Below are 18,136 nucleotides of genomic sequence, written 5' to 3' on the forward strand. Positions count from 1 at the left end.
CACAGCAAGCATCATTCTGTGTGGGGAAAAACTAAAAGCCTCTAAGATTGGGCAGAAGAAAGGGTTGCCCACTTTCGCCACTCCTATTTCAATATAATACTGGAAGTACTAGCCATGGCAGTTAGGCAAGAAAAAGATATCAAGGACACACAGATAGGAAAGGAAGTGGTCAAGCTATCACTATTTGCAGATGATATGATCCTATACTTACAAAACCCTAAAGATGCTACAGAAAAGCTCCTAGAAACTATAGGTCTGTATAGTAAAGTGTCAGGCTACAAAATCAACACCCAAAAGTCCGTGGCTTTCTTATATACAAGTAATGAAAGAGAAGAAAGATATATTAAAAAAAACAATCCCGTTCACAATAGTACCTCAGAAAATCAAGTACTGAGGGGCTGGAGCAATAGCACAGCAGGTAGGGCGTTTGCCTTGCACATGTCAGACCTGGGTTTGATTCCCAGGATCCCATATGGTCCCCTGAGCACCGCCAGGAGTGATTCCTGAATGCAAAGCCAGGAGTAACCTCTGTGCACCTCTGGGTGTGACCCATAAAGAAAAAAAAATCAAGTACCTCGCAATCTGCTTAACCAAGAAAAATACAAGAAAAATTACAAAACATTACATCAAGAAATAAAAGAGGAGACTAGGAAATGGAGACTACATCAAATTAAGAAGCTTCTTCACTTCAAAAAGAAACAGTGATCAAAAATACAAAGAGAGCCCACAGAATGGGAAAGAATATTTATCCAATACCCATCTGATAAGGGAGTAATATCCAGGATATTGAATATGATGTGGTCTATTTCATTGTGGAATCGTCCACCGGGAGACTCCCATGTCCATCGTTTAGATTCTGCCTTCTGGAACTGTGAGTTACCATGAATGGTCTTGGTCGACATGATGAACTCAGACAGTCTCTCACCCTGTTCGTTCCATTCTAGGCCATGGGTCCCGATGTGAAGTTCTTCAGCTGATCTTCTCGGTCCTATCTTGGCATTAAAATCACCCACAATGATCTTGTAGAAGGTGTGGTCTTCTTTATAGAACTTCTCTAGCTCCATGTAGAACTTCTCGATTTCTCTTTCATCATAATGAGATGTTGGTGCGTAGACAACGAAGATAGAAACTGCAGGCAGTGAGCCACATCTATTCAAATGTAAACGTCCGATTCGGGTTGTTAGGCATTCGAATGAATCAATGCTCTTGGCCAAGTTTGTGTTGACAAGGACACCGACGCCTCCAACACCTCTTTTATCGCATGTTCCGAGGAACAATTCTTCTCCGGTGTCGAAAACAGCATGGTGAGATTCGTGCCTTCTTGTCTCGGTCAGACCAATGATGTCGTACTTGATCATTCGCGCTTGTACCATCAGGTCCTCGATGGATGCATCTGATGCTAGCGTACGTGCATTGAAAGTACAGACGATCATTTTTGTCTTCCTTCGTTGTGGCAGCCTAGATCGGCCTTGAGATTTTGTCGGCCTCTCCTTTCTCATCCTTCTCAGTGCTGCCATGTCGGTGAAGCCTTCAGGGTCAGGTGAATGAGACCAGTTGTAGTTACTGGTTTTGGCATATCGAATACACAGCGGATAGCTTGCCAGGCTCTTCCGTGCGGGCGGAATACTCTCGGAAGCTTGCCAGTCTTTCCGAGAGGTATAGAGGCTTTTGGGGTGGCCTCTAATCACCCTTGTAGGTGTTACCATATTTGAACCCTATCAAATATGGTACGACAATTCCAGAAGATGGGTATTTAGTGTCTTATGATGTGTCAAGCGGCCGCTTGCGGCTGCGCGGGTCCGGAAAGCATCCTGGAGTGTGGCGACGGCTGGGTAGTGGAAGTAGTGTCACATCATATTCAATCGACGGTTTTGCCTGACTGATGTCGCTGTTGTCCCAAAATTTCGAACGGGATCGGACCACCGTCTCCTTCGTGCAAAATTCTACTTCACAGAGCGGGGAGAAAGGGCTGCAAAGTTCAAAAAGAGAACTCCCAGAATGACCACCAACTGGGAACTCTTTGGTACTATTGCGGCAACATGGGAAGATGCCATTGTTGACAACATTGACGAGGAATACGATCGACTGGTTCAGCACCTCCATGAATGTGCGAGGAACGCCAAGAGAGAGATAGCCACAAAAAGTCGCCTATCTTCGAAAACTCTTGAGCTAATTCGCCAGCGTGGTTTGGCGCATGCCTCAGGCAACCTCAAGTTAACGTCCGAGCTTGCAAAGCAGTGCAGAGATGCGATCAAGGAAGACCTCAAAGAGAGAAGAGCAGAAGTACTGATAGATGCGGCAGAAGCCGGGAAAAGTATTCGTAACGCCCGCCTGTCCTTCGCCAACTATAAGACCAAGATGACTGCCCTCCGACGTCCTGATGGATCCATCACATCCTCCAGAACGGCAGTGGAGAAGATTATCCATGACTTCTACTCAAATCTCTTCGATAGCCATGTCCACTTGCCGACATACCAAATTCCACAGGATGGGTATGTCGTTCCCAACGTTCTCCCTTCCGAAATCCGACACGCCATTTCGTTGGTAAAGAAGCAAACAGCACCCGGCCCAGACAAGGTCAGACCTGAACACCTGAAGAACCTGCCGTCAGTACTCATCAATACACTGGCTCGGCTCTTCACTCGCTACCTGTCTGAATGCAAGGTTCCGTCCCAATGGAAAACCAGCAGGACCGTACTACTGTTCAAGAAGGGAGACATCCATGACATTGGCAACTATCGCCCGATCTGCCTATTGTCTGTCATCTACAAGCTGTTCACTCGAGTCATCCTGAATAGGATTGGCAGAACACTAGATGAAGGACAACCATCTGAGCAGGCCTGGTTCCGCAAAGGATTCAGCACCATCGACCATATCCACACGGTAACCAAGCTCATTGAGGTTTCTCGGGAGTTCAAGATGCCGCTCTGCTTAACGTTCATTGATTTAAAGAAGGCCTTTGATTCTGTTGAGACAGAAGCGGTCATTGAAGCCCTAGCCAATCAGGGCATTCAAGCCCAATACATCAGGATCCTCCGTGAGCTGTATTGCGGATTCACTACCAGTTTCTCACCATTCTACAAAGAAGTGATCGTTGATGTCAAGAGAGGGGTGCGGCAGGGTGATGCCATTTCACCGAAACTCTTCAGTGCCACCCTCGAGAACATCATGCGACGACTGGAATGGGAAGGAATGGGAGTGAAGATAGATGGTCGGCAACTACACCACCTCTGCTTTGCTGATGACATTGTTTTAATAACACCAAACATCAGCCAAGCGGCACAAATGCTGGCCGACTTTGACCGTGAGTGTGGAAAGGTAGGACTACAGCTGAATCTTACGAAGACAATGTTTATGAGAAACAGCCTTGTTCCTGACGCCCCATTCGCTCTCAATGGAACGACCATCTCCGAATGCAACAGCTATGTGTACCTAGGTCGAGAGGTCAACATGACAAATGACCTGGCACCCGAGCTGCGCAGGAGGAAGAGAGCGGCTTGGAACGCCTTCAAGAACGTCGAAGAAATAGCTAAGAGGACGAAGAACCTCCGGCTCCGGGCACATCTCTTTGATTCCACTGTTCTTCCTGCATTAACATATGCCTCAGAGACCTGGGCCCTACGCAAACAAGATGAGAACGCCATTCAGGTCTCCCAAAGAAGAATAGAAAGAGCTATGCTTGGAATAACATGTTTCACTCAAATGAGAGAACGAATCCGGAGTTCTGACATCCGTCGACGATCAAGGATCAGGGACGCTGTCTCATATGCCAAGGTGTTGAAAATCAGATGGGCTGGTCACGTAATGAGATTTAAAGACGACCGTTGGACTAGAGCTGTTACTGATTGGATTCCACGGGATGTCAAGAGACCCCGTGGCCACCCACCTACCAGATGGTCAGACTTCTTTGTCAAGATCATGAATGATCGGTTTGAGGCCCTCCATGTTCCCGGAGCGAAGAGATGCCATTGGGCTACACTAGCACGCGACAGGGACAAATGGAGACGTTACTGGCGCCCGCTCGAGCAAATCGCAGACTAACGGGAAGTTAAGTGATTTAAGTGATCCAGGATATACAAGACACTAGTAGAATTGTACAAGAAAAAGCCTCCAATTCCATCAAAAATGGGGAGAATGAATGAACAGAAGCTTCCTCAAAAAAGAAATACAAATGACCAAAAGACACATGAATAAATGCTCCACATCGCTAGTCATCAGGGAGATGCAAATCAAAACAACAATGAGATATCATCTCACACCACAGAGACTGGCACACATTCAAAAGGACAAAAGCAACCAGTGCTGGCGTGGTTGTGGGGAAAAGGGACACTCTTCCACTGTTGGTGGGAATGCCGACTGGTCCAGCCTTTCTGGAAAACAATATGGGCATTCCTTCAAAAACTAGAAATTGAGCTTCCATATGACCCCACAATACCACTTCTGGAAATATATCCCAAGGGTGCAAAAAAGCACGGTAGAAATGACATTTGTACCTATATGTTCATTGTAGCACTATTCACAATAGATAAAATCTGGAAACAACCCAAGTGCCCGAGAACAGACGACTGGTTAAAGAAACTTTGGTACATCTACACAATGGATTATAATGCAGCTGTTAGGAGAGATAAAGTCATGAAATTTACTTATAAGTGGATAGACATGAAGAATATCATGCTAAGTGAAATGAGCCAGAAAGAGAGGGACAGACATAGAAGGACTGCATTCATTTGTGGAGTATAAAACAACAATACACGAGACTGACACCCAAGGACAGCAGATACACGGGCCAGGAAGATTGCTCCATAGTTGGAAGCCTGCCTCTTGACTTGTGGGGATGGGGGTGTGGTGGGGGAGAAGGAAACTGGAATAGAGAAGGGATCACTAAGAAAATGATGGTTGGAGGGGTAGTTTAGGATGGGAGATGTGTGCTGAAAGTAGATAAAGGACCAAACATGATGAATATTGATGAATATTGCCTCCATGGAAAGTAGATAAAGGACCAAACATGGGGAATATTGCCTCCATGGAGGCAGGGGGAGGGTGGAAAAAAGGGGATATACTGGAGATAATGGTGGTTGGGAATGTGCACCGGTGGAGGGATGGGTGTTTGATCATTGTGTGATTGTAACTTAAACATGAAATCTTGTAATATATCTCACGGTGATTCAGTTAAAAAAATAAATAAAGTTGGAAAGACTTTATAGAACGCACTATTCTGTTCATAGTATAATATTCTAGCTATAAATGTCATGTAACAAACAAGCTATACTTTTATCATCAGTTTTTACTTTCTGCAAGGTTCTGTGCCAATAATAAACTGTTTATTAGATGGGATGTGTGGAAAGAATGCTTTCAGGGTGTGAATTATGATATGAAGTGTATATGATAAAAGAGTTTATGCCTTAATATAATTAATATAACACACTTATGTAAGAATAGCCTTAGAGAAAACAACATGAGCATTATAAAATTGATATTAGATTGATAATAAAAATAATAATGGAGACTGAAAAACAGAGAAGGCTCTCTCTCATCTACTCTTGCTGAGATGTCCATGATGGTCCTCACTCAGGTAATAACTGATCCCACATCTCTGCATGGGCTCCATGCTGGTCTAGACTGAGAGCACTGCTGATGTCCTGTGAAAAGCTTTTGATGACATGATGACTGTTTATCCAGAGCTGGATATTCCCAGCCTTACCCCTCTTGTTCAGTAACTGTCCCATAAAAAAAAGGGATTTCACTTTCTCAGGGCACATTTGAAGGGCCCCAATCAGGTTCTCCCTTTCTGACTTTGGTGGGTTCCTATTCACATGCCTTCTACATAATGTAGAGGAAATCAAGGATGGAAAAGCAAGTGATGAAGGAAGAAGGGAAGGAGAGCAAGAAGAATTAAAAGAGTAGATAAACAAAACGGTCCTAATGAAACAATCAGACAACTAACACATTGTTCAAGTCACAAAAGGATCTCCATGAGAACCTGGAAGAAAATCCACAAAGAACTGAAGCCATATTTAAGGTAATTTTGAGTTGAGGAATCCTTTGACTATGCCCCAAGAAACATAAAATAAAAGTAAAATTTATGGAAACTCTTAAAAATTAATGCTTACAAAAAATGCCCACACACCAAGGCAATACAACTAGACATCCTCAGACACACATGCACACATTTAAGCATGCCCAGTTGGGTTCAATTTCAGGCTTCCTAGCAAGAAAGAGTGTGGGGATGTCAGCAATATAGCTTCCTCTCCTCTCCCAGGCAGCGTCTGGATTCAGGGCAAGAGGTATGAGCCTCATCACCCCAAAAAATCCAGAGAGGGAAGGGCTGGGGATATGGAGGGCCCAGCATCTTCTCCTACCTTATCCTCATAGGGCACAGGGGAGAGGCAGCAGTGTCACAGATTGGGTTTAAATCCAGGCTCTGCTGCTGCCTCTTGGGTTGCCTGGGCCCTTTTCCTCAACTCTGAACTCAGACTCCTCAGCTCTAAATAGTCACCACCATCCTGCTCTTACAGTGAGGTAACAAATGAGGGTGAGGAGGGAGGCAGGTATAAAGGGAAGGGACCCCATGGCAGTGACATCCTGGGGAGAAATAAGATCAACTAGCCCTAAGGCTGTCAGGACCCACCTCATACACCCAGGAACTAAGGCCTGATGAGACCTTGACCTGGTGCCAGCACAGACCCAGAGAGGCTGGACGCCACTTCGGAGACAAGCTCCAATCAGGTGAAGAATTTCAAGAAGAACAGCAACTACTCCCAACTCTGTCCCCTTGGCAACCATCCTAGCAAAGGACTCTTGTTTAGGCAGAAAGCCCCATTGGGGCAGTTGAGAAAAACAAAAAACCTATAAAAGCCAATTTGACTAAAGGAAGTGCACGCACACGTGGCCTGACCACATGTTTACTGCCGAGTATGTGCATTGCCCGAGTACTTGCGTTACCCACACTTCATGTAGCGTTCAGATCTAATGCTGGGATTGAACTGGAAGTTCCTTGTTCTCCCCTGAGCACAAAACAGTCTCTTCCTCACCCTCAACTCCTCACAGGCTTCCTCAAAACTTCCAGATAAAATCTATTACGCTTCCCCACTTGTCGTCTTCTGAAGTTCTTTTCTGAGAAAAAGGCAAGCACCTAAAAGGCCTGGGTAGAACTAGCACTGACTTCTCTTCCTGCAAGGAGTGAGGTTCACAGTCCTAGATTTCCCCAGCTGTTCCCAAGATGTTGATGTTAAACAGATGTTGATGGACAGGAAACGGCATATACCCTTCCCGGGGCTGTCACCTCTCAGGGTTCACATAAGACTCCTGGGGACCCTGGTAGCATCAGTGAGAAGGTTGAGGCATGTCCTCCTCCCCCTACTTACCCAGGGATCCTCCTCCGCAGCTTCTTGGGAACCAGATCAGGGTGGGGGGACAGCAGACAGCCAGGCCTGCTATTTCTGACCCCACAACTGGTGCTACTTCCTCAGTGCACTGAAGGAAACTGAAAGCAGTATGAAGAAGCAAACATCAGCAAACCACCGGAAAGCACCACCACCCTCTCATCCTCTTAAAACAGCTCTGCCAGGTTGTAAATTCAGGTCCCTTTCAGCTTCTCAGGGGTTCAAGAAGGAACCACCACTCAGACTCTTAGCTAATCACGTGCCCCCCACCTTTACTCTCCATGGCACAACACTTGGCACAGTTCTGGATTATTGTTTACTCCTGGCTCTGTTCTCAGGGAGCACTCTAGCCAGGCTTGGGGAACCCTCTGGGGTGTCAGGGATCAAACCTTTGTCAGCGGTGAGCCAGGCACACGCTCTACCCACTCGACTATCTCTCAGGCCCCGTGACTTATGATTTTTATGATTTTCAAATATAACAATTAGTTTACCCATAAACTTTTTTTATGTAGGAGTACTGCTATTTATTCAGCCACTGATTAGTTGAACTCCACCTTACTTTTTTTTTTCAATTTTTATAATTTTATTTATTGAATCACCGTGAGAGCAGTTACAAAGCTTTCTTTTTTTTTCAATTTGTTTTCAAAAATTTTTTTTCAATTTTTTTTCAATTTTTTAAAAAAAAATTTACTTTTTTTTCAATTTTTATAATTTTATTTATTGAATCACCGTGAGAGCAGTTACAAAGCTTTCGGGTCTAAGTCTTGGTCATACAATGAAACACCTCCACATTGGGTTAGAATCTCCTAGCTTGGAGAGCACAACTGGGCTGGTGTGCACCTAGAAAGCTGAATGAGGGAAGTGGGCCTCATTAGCAGCTCTGTGGGAGTCAGGTATTTATATTTTTGACCCTAGACATTGACCCTGGCTTGACCTTTGACATTTGACACTTGTAGCCACCTCTACTTGAGGAATGGGGCTTTCTTATTTGAAAAAGCAGCAATGATTTCTAGGACCTTCCTTCTCCTTGGTTCTTCCTGTATTAGTGTGACTGCTGCTTTACCATGGAGATGCAGAGCTCACTTGAAGGTCCCTAGAGCCACAGCCTGGTGGTGGCAGGATGCCCTGATCAGGATGCAGGATGGGCCCCAGGCCTTAAGGACTGATGGAAAGGGCCCTGGTAGAGAAGAGGAAGAGAACAGGTGACTATAGTCTCAGGAGAGATGGTCCCCACTATTGGTGCCCACGATCACTGAATCACTTCATTCTGGGGCTCTCTGTGTCTCCGGTATCATGAGAAAAGTCACCCAAGGGCCTCTAGCTCTTGGTTCAGGGTGTTGGCTGATCTGTGAACAGTGAGGAATTTCAGGCATTGTGAAGGCAATTTTGCATTCATATGTGCGAGTGTGCGTCCATGCATGTTTGTGTGTGTGTATGTGTATGTTTGTGTGTGTGAAAGAGAGTGAGAGAGAAAGAAAGAGAGACAGAGAAAGACAGAGACAGAGAGACAGGGACAAAGAGAGGACAAGCTGAGACAATGTAGGTTTGTTCCAGCTCCATACAGGTAAGCAGGTATTCTAATTTCACAGAATGAGTGATCGCACAGCAAACAAGAAGAAAGATCAATTTGATTAAAATCTGAATCAAATTTCAGGCATCTCTGTGACATTACATCAAAATCTCCTTATGTTTCAAAAATTCCTCCAGCCACTATTTTAAACTCTATAGCATCTATGTGGAAATTTAAAGGTATGTTTATATTAAAAAACTAATGGTGCCACCTAAGCACTATGAATAAAACTACAGTTACCAGCCAAAGATGAATCGGTTTGTTCTTCATAGACCTTCTATTATGGGCAGTGGAAGGTGGGTATTCAAATGGATGGCGGTGGATCCTCAAGTCTGACTCAGCCCTCATCACCTCTTGCTGGATGTCTCATGGAGCACAACTCCTTAATCTCTCTCCCCACCCTAGTTGACCCACTAACTAAACAAGAGATTCTCCTATTTCTGGAGGAAGTTCTAGCCTAGGAAATCTTCAGCCCTAGATTCCTGCTGAGACCCAGAGTTGTGGTACCTCTTGTTTCTTTTTTTTTTTCTTAAGGTAAGAGTACTGCTATTTATTCAACCATTGATAAAACTGATTGAATTGGACATGAACTCCATATTATTTTTTAAAATTAAAAAAAATTAATTGAATGTTTCTGCCCTGCCACAAAGGCAGGGTGGGATGGGGACATGGGGGGTGGGGGGGTACTGGGATCAGTGGTGGTGGAAAATGGGCACTGGTGGAGGGATGGGTACTCGATCTTTGTATAATTGAAACCCAAGCACAAAAAATTTGTAAGTCTACAACTGTACCTCAAGGTGCTTCACTAATAAAAATTTTTAAAAAATAACTGAATATTCCTAAAATAGACCATTACAAAGCTATACATAATTGGGTTTCAGTTATACAATGAGCCAGCACCCACCCCTCCACCAGTGTACATTTCCCATCACCAATGTCCCCTGTTTCCCTATCACCATACCCCCAAACCCACTCCCCATTCCAGCATTCCTCAGTGGGAGGCACTTTTCTTCTCTCTCTCTCTCTCTCTCTCTCTCTCTCTCTCTCTCTCTCTCTCTCTCTCTCTCTCTTTCCTTTTGTGCATTATGGTTTGCAGTACAGGTGCTAAGAGGTGATGGTGTTTGTTATGGCATTCGGTAATTTTATCGGGACAGTAAAGCTAGAGTATTTTTTTCAATTGGGTGGCAGCTTTGGGTTGTGGATGTGACTGCCAAGGCTTCTGGAAATACAGGGAGGTGGAGGAAGGTGCCAGAATTTTCAACAGATTATATCTTGCGTAGGTCCGTCATGAGAGTCATGTGAGGGTATGGCAATGATTTTGGAGTGTGGGAGCAAACAGCTGCTGGGGGCTCTGCTTGGGTGGGCCTCAGGAAACCTGCCTTCCTCTAATTTACCCCAGCCTGTTCAGCCATGCACGGGTCCGAGATTAACTGTGGTTTTTGGTCTCGTTTGAGAGTTTTTTATGGGTCTTTGAAATAAGGCCAATAAATGAGCTTGTATCAATGAGCCGGAGGTGGTTTATGGGCATGGCTCCAACATACCTAACTTTTGGCAGTTTATTTTCTTGGCCCCAAGTTACTTGGGTCTGGACAAAGACACAGCAGCAATTTGGGGGTATCAGGATTTCTGAACACACCACCAGGCTGCTGATGCACTCGCCCCGAGGTACAGGTTGACCTGCTGGAGGCACCATATCCCAGCCTCTTGTTTCTGATTGATTCTTTCTCCTTCCTCTGCAATATTGCAGGGTCAGTGCCATCAACCTCCTAGGAGTTCATGGAGGACTGGATTTTATTGGATTTTATGTAGAGTGAGAGGGAAAAAGAGAGTGTCATGAGAGAGAATGCTTCTAGAAATGAAACAAATTTGGGTGGCAGAGGGTGATTCAGATTTTTGTGGGTTTTTTTCTGCTTCACTAAAGAGAAAGAGAATACCAGGGCTTAGATGCAGGGAACCCAAAGTCTTGTGTGTATGTATTTATTCTTATGGGGTATCTACTAGGGACATTGACATGAATAGGTCCTCCCCAGAGGTCATCATATCTGGTCAGCAGGAGCTTATGATAGGCTACTCAGGGCAGGTGCTCTAACACAGCTATGAGGGGATATGGGCTGAGGTGACAGATTCTACCGAAAACAAGAAGGGAAAGCATCAGCATTTAGGTCTCACTCCTGTGGAGGCATTGGGTAGGAACACACAATGATTCTTTGTTTAACACAGGAAAATTTTTTTTTATTGTATGAATGGGTACAGATAACATGGTCCTAGTCACACAGTTCCAATATTTCAGAGACAAATTGGGCTCCTATTCTAGACTTGGCCATAACTATCTCCATTTCTATCACCGATGTAGTCGAGAGTGTTTTAGGTAGACAATTTCAGGAATGTTGAAAGCATGATATGGACTTAAGTAATGTCAATGTAGCTTGGTTAGAATGGTCTTGTGGGGAATGCTTGAGGCAAGAGACATGGAGGGGTAAAGAGACCACTTTAGAGTTGCCGATCAAGCCCCTTCTCACCCTTCCTCACCTCACTCAGTATAGAAACACTATTTCTTCTTCTCCCTTTGCTCTCTCCAAGTATTCAGTAGCTGTCCTGGATTCACTTGTGAGCCATTTAACAGTGGGGGTAGGGGAAGCTCTGAGCAAGCACTCAGTCGTGGCTTCTGAGGAGATACTAGGAAGAAGATATCCTCACAGATGCCAACTGCATGAGTCCTTTCGCCCCTCTAGAATTTACATGCTATTCATGAACTCTTTCAATTCTTGTTTCCCGTGGAAGATATCTCAGCCTGGAGGGAGCATCTCAATGGGGATTCTCTGGGAGGACCCAGAGGACAGGAAATTGAATACATGGGTTTATGATACTGCAGGATCTCACTCTCAGAATAGAGAGGTGTGGTCTCACCTTGTGGGAGAATGAACAAAGTGAGTAATTGGCCATACATATCAGTAATTGGAGAGTAATTTGGAGAGCCCGGCAAGCTACCGAGAGTATTCAATATGCCAGACACAGTAACAACAAAGTCTCCAATGGAGACGTTACTGGGCCCGCTCGAGCAAATCGACGATCAACGGGAGGGCCTTTACCTTTACCTTTACCTTATCAGTAATTGGAGGGGTCTGGGTTTAACTCCAAAAGGGTTACAAATGCTAAAATGATACCTCTTCAAACCCCCCTGCCAAATCTCCCAATGAACCCCAGAACCTAGAGACGGCTCTCTTTCATCCTCTCTTGCTGAGATGTGCATGGTTCTCCTCACTCAGGCAATACTTGACCCTTTCCAACGCAGGGATCTCTGCTGGTCTGAGTTGAGGGCACTGCCTGAGGACAGGCATGGAGGTGTCCTTCTGTGAAAAGCAATTGATGACACGACACCTGTTGGTCAGTTCTGGACCTTCCCAGTCAACCTGCCTCTTGTTCACTAACTGTCCCACAGACCTGAGGCCTTGGGAGGTCCCTTTTCAGTGCACCTTCGAAAAACATCAATTAGGCTCTTCCTTTTTGACCTTGGTGTTTTCCTACTTACATGCCCTATATATTAGAGGAAATCAAGGATGGGGAAGCAGAAGATGCAGTAAAAAGGGAAGGAGAACAGAAGAATAAACAGAGATGAACAAAAACACTTCTATTGAAACAATCTGGCAATGAACCCATTGTTCAGTCTCAGAAGGGTCTCGATGAGAACCTGAAAGAAATTACCCAAAAACTTGAAACCATATTTAAGACAATTTTGAGTTCAGGAACGTTTTGTTTACAACCACAGACATAAAATGAAGGTGAAATTTACTAGATCTCTTAAAAAGTCAAGGTTACATTGGAGACCAGCCACACACGCTAGGGGAAAAGGCAGTTCAGATAGAGAAGGGAGCACCAAATAAAGGGTGTTGGGAGAATCCTCCCAGGATGGGAGAAGCATGCTGAAAGTAGACTATAAACCGAACATGATTGCCACTCAATGCCTCTTTTGCAAACCACAGCACCCTAAAGGAGAGAGAGAACAAAAGGGAATGCTCTGCCACAGAGTGGGATGGGAGGATGGGGGTTGGAAGGGACACTGGGATCAGTGGTGGTGGAGAATGGGCACAGGAGGAGGGATGGGTACTCAATCTTTGTATAACTGAAACCCAAGCACAAAAATTTGTAAGTCTACAACTGTACCTCATGGTGTTTCACTAATAAAAGTTAAAAAAAAATTCAAGGTTACAAAGAATGCCCATAAACCATGGCAGATACAACTAGAGATTCCCAGACAGTTTAAGAGCCACACGTACACACACACACACACACACACACACACACACACACACACACTCACACACACCATTTAGTTCTGCTTCAGGCTTCCCCAGCCAGGATGAGTGTGGGGGTGTCAGCAATGTGGCTCATTTCCTCTCCCAGGAAGCTTCTGGATTCAGGGCACACAGGTCTGTCTGACCTCCATCACCCCACAGATTCCAGAGAGGGGCAGGGCTGGGGGTATGGAGAGTCCATCATCTTCCTGCTGCCTTGACTTCACCTCAACCTGGGAAAGTCACTCCCCCCCTCCCCGTGCCTCAGTTTCCCTGGGGACCTGGTACTTAGTAGGCACCTAGACTCGGGTGGGTGACACCAAGTCTTAGTCTTCGGGTTTCAGGGCAACTTGATCTCTGAGTTTCAACAGAAATTCTTTGTCTCCTTAGCCTAGGCAGCAGGGCCCTGGGGTACAAGTTTCCAGAGAACAGGAGGGGGACTCCCCTACTCTTCTCTTCCTTCTCTGCTGCCTCCATATTCCCAAGGGAGGAGCTCTCATACCCCACCCACATCCACCTGCATCACGGTTCACTGTGTCTCAAGGACAGAGACTCAATTAGGGGTACGGGTTGTCCTTGTGAACCCATCTGAGCAGTCTCCTCCCTCTAATGTTTAGGGAAAAGAGGAGGGAGCAGCAGTCAGCCCAGTGGGGTCAAATCTGGGTTCTGCTTCTGGTTCCGGTGTAGACTCAGGCCCTTTACCTATTTTCTGGGACTTGATTTTCCTCATACACTGTCCATTGAGTGAGGTTGTGAGAGGATGAGGTGAGGAGATGGACATGGGGTCCTCTCTCCCCTGCTTACCACGGAGTCTTCTTCTGGATGTTGGGATTTAGGATCCAGGTTCTCCAGTGCAGATAATATTGCATGACCATTTTGATTTGCATTTCCCTGACCATCAGGGATGATGAACATTTTTTGTAAGTCTCTTGATCAATTGTAACTTCTTTGAGGTATTGTTCAGCTTCCGCTCTGGTTTTTGATGGGGTTGTTGGGTTTGTTGTTGAGTTTGGTGAGTTCTTTATGTTCTTATGAATTTTATTTGTTCACATTTTTAAAACTTTTTTTTGTTATAGTTTAGGTAGTTACAATACTGGTAAATTTTATGGTACCCCTAAGCTATGTTGCCCCATCCCAGCCCCACCAAAACGCCTGCGACTTTCTACCATCTTCCCTCTCTCTCTTCTAGTCTGTTCTTCAGATATCATTTCTTTGTCAGGTTCATGTTTTCTCCCATCTAGTCATCATTCATTTTGCAGTGCGGAAACATTTTAGTTAGATACAGTTCCATTGTCATTTTTGCCTTTGTCAATGGTGTGAAATAATTGAAAAACCCCCAAAGTCAGTAGCTGGGAGAGCTCTGCCTATGTTTTCCATGGTGTTTTTCTGAATTTGAGTCTGATACTGAAGTCTTTCATCCATTTTGAATTAACATTTGGGTGTGATGTGAGTTGTGGACCAATTTTTTTTTGTTGTTGTTGTTTCTGAGCCACACTTGGTAGTTCCCCAGGAACTCTCTACCTCTGTCTTGGGTGTTGCTTTTGGTGGTACCATGGACCATGGGATCATTGTATCGATTGAGCCTCTTACATGCAAGGCACATTTTGTGCACACTTCACCCATGGTTCATCTCTTGGGCCCTCAATTGCTTTTATTCTATTTTTCTCTCTCTTTTTCTCTTTCTTTTTATTTTTTTTTAATAATGTAGGAGCACTGCTACTTATTCAGCCATTTATTAAGCTGATTGAATTGGACATGAACTCCACAGTACTTTTTTTTAAAAATTTGTTTAGTTTTATAAGTTAGTTCAGAATGTTTGGTTACATTCAATATTCAAACACCATTACACCTTCTCACCACCAAATTTGGGATGTTTCCATCCCAAACCCCAATCTCTGTCCCAAAATAACTGAAATAATATATTTTGTATTGTCTGTTATGAAGAACTGCTGAACATGCTTACATAAAAATGTTCATAAGTGTGAAGATTGTTCTATTTTGGCAGGAGCCATTAAGACATTCTATAGGATATCACTAACATGTTGCTAGTGTTTGGGTGATGTGAATTTTGGTATATATATATCTGAAAATATGTATATATGCATACATATTTTTTCCTCTATAATATGTTGCCTACTCCATCAATTGTGGTGTGGTAATTATAGAGAATGGGTAGGGAGTGTTTTATGATGTGTCACACGGCCATAAAAGCTACCACACAGTCCAGGAAAATATTTACTCATATGTGAGGCTCGGCCCAAGCACATGGGGAGTGACCTTGAGCATGGCGGTGGTTGGGTTGTGGAGGCTTTTGATTGCGGAAGTGGGTCCCTTGGGGCGGGGAGGGTTCTCACCCGCCCCCCTGTGGAGCACTCCTGTGAAGACAGCCTGGTGCAGGGTTAGAACAGTCCGTGGCGCTCTCGGGAATTTTAGTTTATAGTCATTGAGACTTGGTTGTTGATGAGATTACATGGGAAATTTGTGGGTGTGACTGTCAAGCTACTAGAAAACTGGGGTCCTGGGGGGAGGAGGCCCAGTCCTGATCCAAGCCGTCCTGGAGCTTTCAGTCACGAGTTCCTGCTTATCTCTGTGCTACAGGCCCTAACTGCGTCTTTTGATCTCTTTTGAGATTTATGAGTCTCTGAAATAAGGCCAATAAATGAGCTTAAATAACTGAGCCAGTGGTGGTTTGTGGGTGTGTCTCCCACATATCTAACTTTTGGCTGTTTAATTTCTTGATAAACTTGGCCCCAAGTTACTTGGGTCTGACCAAAGGCACAGCGGCAACATTGGGGTATCTGGAAGTCTGAAGGCACCATCAGGCTGCTGATGCACTTACCCCACAGGTACAGGTTGACCTGCTGGCGACACCATACCCTCTTCTTTTTACTTTTTTAATTGAATCACCGTGAGCTACAGTTACAAAGCTTTCATGTTTGAGTTTCAATCATACATTGATTGAACACCCATCCCTCCACCAGTGCACATTCTCCTCCATCAGTGCACATTCTCCACCACCAGTGTTCCCAGTTTCCCCACCCCTACCATCCCACCTTTCCCCCTGCCTCTATGGCAGACAATTTTCCTCATACTCTCTCTCTCTGTTTTAGGGCATTATGGTTTGCAATAGAGATAATGAGAGACTATCACGTTTGGCCCTTCTACTTTCAGCACACATCTCCCATCCTGAATGATCCCTACAATCATCATTGACTTAGTGATCCCTTCCTCTCTATTCTAGCTGTCCCAGCTCATAAGATAGACTTCCAACTATGGAGAAATATTCCTGGTCCTTGCCTCTATTGTCCTTGGGTGTCAGTCTCATATTACATTATTTTATATTTCACAAATGACTTTCTCTATTTCTTTCTCTTTATTTCTCTCATATTTCGCACCTTCCTTCCCTCCTTTCTATCTTTCTCTTTCTTTCTCTCTCATATTTAACTCTATCTCCTTCATTCCTCCTCTCTTTCTTTTCTTTCTTTCTCTCCTTTCTTTCTCTTTTCTTTCTCTCATATTTAACTCTACCTCCTTCATTCCCTCCCTCCCTCCTTTCTTTCTTTCTTTCTTTCTTTCTTTCTTTCTTTCTTTCTTTCTTTCTTTCTGTCTGTCTGTCTTTCTCTCTTTTATTTCTCTTTTATTTCTCTCATATTTAACTCTATCTCCTTCATTCCCTCCTTTCTTTCTCTTTCTTTCTTTCTTTCTTTCTTTCTGTCTTTCTTTCTCTCCTTTCTCTTTTCTTTCTCTCTCATATTTAACTCTCCTTCCTTTCTTTCTTTCTTTCTTTCTTTCTTTCTTTCTTTCTTTTCTTTCTTTCCATTCTTCCTTCTGTTTAGTCATTTTTCCCAGCATTATTCATGGTGGAGCGATAGCACAGCGGGTAGGGCGTTCGCCTTACAAGCGGCCAACATGGCCGACCCGAGTTCGATTCCTCCGCCCCTCTCGGAGAGCCCGGCAAGCTACCGAGAGTATCCGATATGCCAGACACAGTAACAACAAAGTCTCCAATGGAGACGTTACTGGGCCCGCTCGAGCAAATCGACGATCAACGGGAGGGCCTTTACCTTTTACCTTTATTCATGGTGGCCAAAAGATGGCGCCAACACAGAGTACACACTCAGTGCTTTGTATGCCATCGCCCTAATTCATGATTTGAAATTTGAAAAAAACACCTGTCAAAGAAGTTTACACTACTCCCCTTATGGCTCCCAAGTCGTTTGTCCTATTGTCTATACATGTGAGGGTCATTGTGTCCTATTTATTTATTTCTCAGAGCCCCCACTCACAGCATAGACAAAGTAAAAGGCCCGGACTAGGGTGCTTATAGACTGGTTTCACTGTGCCTCTTCTCTCTGCAGACAGTGGAAAGAACAACTGTGACAAGCCTCCGGAAACAAAAATGTCTTTTTGTATAGGAGCTGCATCGGGAAATGGCAATACCTTCCGCAGGAGGAAGCAGAGGACGCCTGAGTTTCAGTCAATTTTGAACATTTCCCTTTGACAAAGTCCTAAATTTGTGCTGGTTTTGTTTGGTCCTAGTATTACCCACTATGTGCTCGCCCACTATGTGCTCGTGTTTGAGTTTTGCTGATCATATTTGGAGAGTTACAAAATTCCCAACGGATGTCAGTTTGAAGAACTAATGCTATTTGTAAAGCAAATTCATTTTTGGGGGAAAGGATGCTTTTTTGGGTCACGCCCGGCAATACACAGGGGTTCCTCCTGGCTCTGCACTCAGGAATTACTTCTGGCAGTGCTCAGGGGACCCTATGGGATGCTGGGAATCGAACCCGGGTCGGCCGCATGCAAGGCAAACGCCCTACCCACTGTGCTATTGCTCCAGCCCCCAAGCAAATTCATTTTAACAAGCTAAAACTCTAATGTGTAACATA

The 18,136-nt window shown here is 44.6% G+C and overlaps 1 protein-coding gene across 1 annotated transcript in view; it reads right to left on the minus strand.

Moving 5' to 3' along the window:
• Positions 1-14,025, minus strand: part of LOC130044810 (apolipoprotein L3-like) — a 28,482-nt gene extending 14,457 nt beyond the window's left edge. Inside the window, exon 1 of the mRNA XM_056137460.1 lies at positions 13,947-14,025. Coding sequence (XP_055993435.1) covers positions 13,947-14,025 — 79 coding nt within the window. The remainder of the gene's footprint in view (positions 1-13,946) is intronic.
• Positions 14,026-18,136: the final 4,111 nt, after the last annotated feature.

This window comes from Sorex fumeus, unplaced genomic scaffold, assembly GCF_029834395.1.
Source record: "Sorex fumeus unplaced genomic scaffold, SorFum_2.1 ptg000125l, whole genome shotgun sequence".
NCBI lineage: Eukaryota > Metazoa > Chordata > Mammalia > Eulipotyphla > Soricidae > Sorex > Sorex fumeus.